This window comes from Ruditapes philippinarum, unplaced genomic scaffold (assembly GCF_026571515.1).
Source record: "Ruditapes philippinarum isolate M1 unplaced genomic scaffold, ASM2657151v2 ctg8242_1_1_1_1, whole genome shotgun sequence".
Lineage (NCBI taxonomy): Eukaryota > Metazoa > Mollusca > Bivalvia > Venerida > Veneridae > Ruditapes > Ruditapes philippinarum.
In genome coordinates this window covers 13,850-17,498 of record NW_026856690.1, presented here as the reverse complement: position 1 = coordinate 17,498, position 3,649 = coordinate 13,850, and the positions used below count along the sequence as shown (strand labels likewise).

The 3,649-nt window shown below is 32.7% G+C and overlaps 1 protein-coding gene across 1 annotated transcript; it reads left to right on the top strand.

Moving 5' to 3' along the window:
* Window positions 1–1,099: 1,099 nt before the first annotated feature.
* Window positions 1,100–2,827, top strand: LOC132747358 (uncharacterized). Its single transcript, XM_060736711.1, has 2 exons — window positions 1,100–1,142; window positions 2,409–2,827. Exons 1-2 carry the CDS (start codon window positions 1,100–1,102, stop codon window positions 2,825–2,827), a joined length of 462 nt encoding a protein of 153 aa, XP_060592694.1.
* Window positions 2,828–3,649: the final 822 nt, after the last annotated feature.

Below are 3,649 nucleotides of genomic sequence, written 5' to 3'. Positions count from 1 at the left end.
TAATGTGGGGAAAATTTGAGATTTGTTATTCCTGAGAAAACTCAGAGGTCAAGTTTTTTAAGATCTTCTGCACTGTAGCCACAGTGGAATAGTTTAAATGAAAAAAATTTAGCGGCGAAGTTATGTCCTGGTGGGCTGGCAAATTTAACTCAGAATTGAAACAATGGTGAGACAATGTCAGGGATGTCAGAATGCGCAGAAAAATGCCAGAAAAAAGTTCAACTTTCACCCATGGGAAAAATGCGCCAGCTCTAAAATTGAACGCGTTCATGTAGACTTTGTAGGTCCATTTCAAGGTCATATTCTGTTCCTAGTAATAGTTTGTGCTCGAAGCAAATGGGCTGAAATAGAGGATAGGGAAAAATTGTACGTCTGCCGAAAAAAAAAGCAATGTATTAAGGGACCAAAATTTTTGTCGTTAAAGGGGAAAACCAAAAAAAATTTGGTAAGCGATAATGGTGTAACAATTTACAAACAGATTTATTTTCGCAAATTTTTGAAAAAAAAACGGTATTTTTTCCAAAATAAGAACCGCAGTTGCTAAAACCCTCCCCCAAAAAGGTTTGGAAACGTTTGAAAAAGGCACTTTTTAAATCAAGAATTTTGAGCCAAAAGAAATTTGATAAAGGGGATCTAAAAACTTAAAATTTCAAAATTTTCCCTTTTTAACAAAAAAATCGCAATTCTGTACAACCCCAAAAAACAAAACAAAGAAAGTCCCGCGAAAGAAAGTTTTATGGGGCAGAAGTTTTGCCGGGAAGCAAGTTAGAATTATTAAAAAAAATATAGACGGGTTTTGTCGAAAAAAAAGAATGAAATGGCAAACATCGGAATCGCGAGAAATTTCCGAGAGGTTTAAAGAAGGAGACTCAATAATAGCGCGAGACAAGCCTATAGGCTACTTCAAAAACCGAAAAATGGTTATCGGGTACAAATTTTATCCCGCGAGGGACCTCTCATATAAAATTGATATCGGTAAATCAATCATTCTGGAGAAAGCATGTTGACCAGCTTACGGAAATCAGAAAAGAATGAATAATGAGCTTTCTCGCCGAGAAAGTTCACCGTTAAACATTGATCCCGTTAAATTTGTTCAGAAATGCCAGTTTATGACCGAGAGGAAATACCCTTTGTTATACCTGGTAATCCTGAGAAAATGCCATCATTAATGGAAAATAAAAAAAAAATCAGATCAAATTTAATTGGAACGAAGATATACCATTGAGAGAAAACGCAAACCACCTAAATCGTTTTCTCATAAATGAAATTGCTACGTAAACTGTATAAAAAATTCGAGAAACGTAAAAGACAAATTAAAGTGCCTTTTCTTAATTTTAACATTACAAAATTCTTTGTTGTAAAAAAAACCTGAATGGGAAATCTTTTGGGAATTTTTAATAAAAGTCAAAGGTGAATTACGAACAATAGGTCGATAAATTTGATCTGGTTTACGAATGAATTAATCTCGTATATTCATGGGTTTTTAAAAATTTTTCTAACCCGTTTGTCTTTTCTTAAATTAAATTTTATTTATTTTTTTTATTTAAATTTTTAAAAGATAAAAGGACAAAATTTTTAAAAAAAAGGGAGAAAATGTTTGTATAACTCTGTTTTTCATTGGTTCCCAAAAAGTATTACTAATAAGCCAAGCCCCTAAATAACCCTAAAACTTAGCTGCCAAAGCTCTGTTTCAAATCAGTTTTTAAAAAACGTAGTTCAGGCTTAGAAACGGTGTTAAATTTTTTCGTTTATTGAACGCTCGCCCTTTTCCCTTTTTGATCTGTTTTATCATATCATATTTTTCCTCTATACGAAAACAAAATAACAACCATTTCAACAACTGCTAGGAAAAAATGTGGCGAGTACTAGTAAAAAGGCACTTTCAGTAAGTTGGCAAAATTTCTGGTTTCTGATACTGCATAAGTGGGCGAGAAAACTGGTTCTGGGTACTGGCATATTTTGGCAAGAACTGGTACTTGCTCAGCATAAAGTTGTCCGAGCAACTTGGTTCTGAATACTGCATAAAAGCTGGCGTGTACTTGTACTGAACTTAAGGACTATATTCCTTATTCTGGTGCAGCTCTGATGAATGTACATTATTTTATTAATATATTTAAAATTGACATACATTTATGCTGTTCCCCAGTGCAAAATTGAAAAATGATAATGTGGGTTTAAACACAAAAACAACTGTTTTTCAACAGAAAAGTTGTTAATTAAACCGTGGGCTAAATAAGAATATTGTCAAACTCACCTTTCCTAATATAATACAGTTACAACCAATCAATATAACATTTCAATTTTCAGGAGGGTTTCATTTTTTACAATTTTAGCTTTTAATGTACATGCGTCTTTCTTTAAATCCTTAAATCACCTGTTTGTGAATTAATTTTGTTTTTCATTTCTAGATACTGTAACACCGATTCTTGCATTTAAGGCAAGATTAAAGTCCAGTACTGCAGTGGTGGGAGGTCAGACCATAGTGCTTCCAGTATTAATCTTCAAGGAAGGAGATGGGTATACCCCAGATACTGGAGAATTTACAGCACCCATCAGTGGGGTGTATATGTTTAGTTTAGCTTTCTGCCTTTACCCAAAGAAGATATTGACTGTTAGTATAATGATTGAAGGAACAAGATATTCAACGTCATTGTTCAGAGGTGATGATAGTAACGGATATTTATCTGCTGATTCAGTTGCCAAAGTGACCGCCGGACAGAAGGTACTGGTCGAGGTTATACCAGGCGGTCATTCTGGCAGCATTATACAACAGGATCAATACCGTTGGAATACATTCTCCGGGACATTAATAAGCAGAAGGATTTAATTCTATGTCAATTTCGTTTCACCTAGTTGTATACCAGTAGTCAGTAGTAAGATGAATATTATTCCGCGAATTTTGATACATTAATGTTTGTAAACGTTGAAATAATTATTTTTGTTAATTTGTTAAAAAAAATATCTACAGAATAATGTCAAGGACTTGGAATTCTGTTTATCTTGCTGGCATACAGAAGGTTTGTTGTTGTAGTTGGAAAGTCACCATATCAGCTCAATAGTGTCGATATGTCTCCTTTGCAATAATAACGCTAATGTTTATATATATGCTCACATGTTAGTGATTCTTAGTTATGTCTTTATATAAATCACAACGTTCAAATAATATTGTCACGTATTGAATTATCTTTTATGAATATTTTTAACCTGATTAAAGACACTATGCCTTATGAAAGTTTTATAAAATTTCATATATTATAGTAAAATTATATTGTTTTCATAATATTATGGTAGATTTTCAAAACAGTTGAAACATACACTGTCCTTGTTATTAAACGATCATCAAAACACGGAGCAAAATATTGTGTTATTTAAAGTAGTGTTTTGACAACGTAGCATGCATAATTTGCAGACATGTTTCTTCATACAGATATTTCGGAAGCATTCGTTATTGGTTAACTGCAGGCTGCAGATACATTAAGAATTTAAGTCATCTATAAAACAATAGGCAATTATTTATATCGTTTTACGAAATTCACACTCAATGATGTTTCTTCATTTATATTAAAAACTTAGTATTAGCACTAGAAAATGGTTGAAACGGGTTTTTTTCTAATTGCCTGAACAATATGTGTAATCGATTTTATAAATC

Coding starts and splice junctions, on each gene's coding strand:
- LOC132747358 (XM_060736711.1), top strand. CDS start 1,100: ATGCCAGTTTATGACCGAGAGGAAATACCCTTTGTTATACCTG. Junction 1,143..2,408: donor AATACCCTTTGTTATACCTG/GTAATCCTGAGA, acceptor TTTCATTTCTAG/ATACTGTAACACCGATTCTT.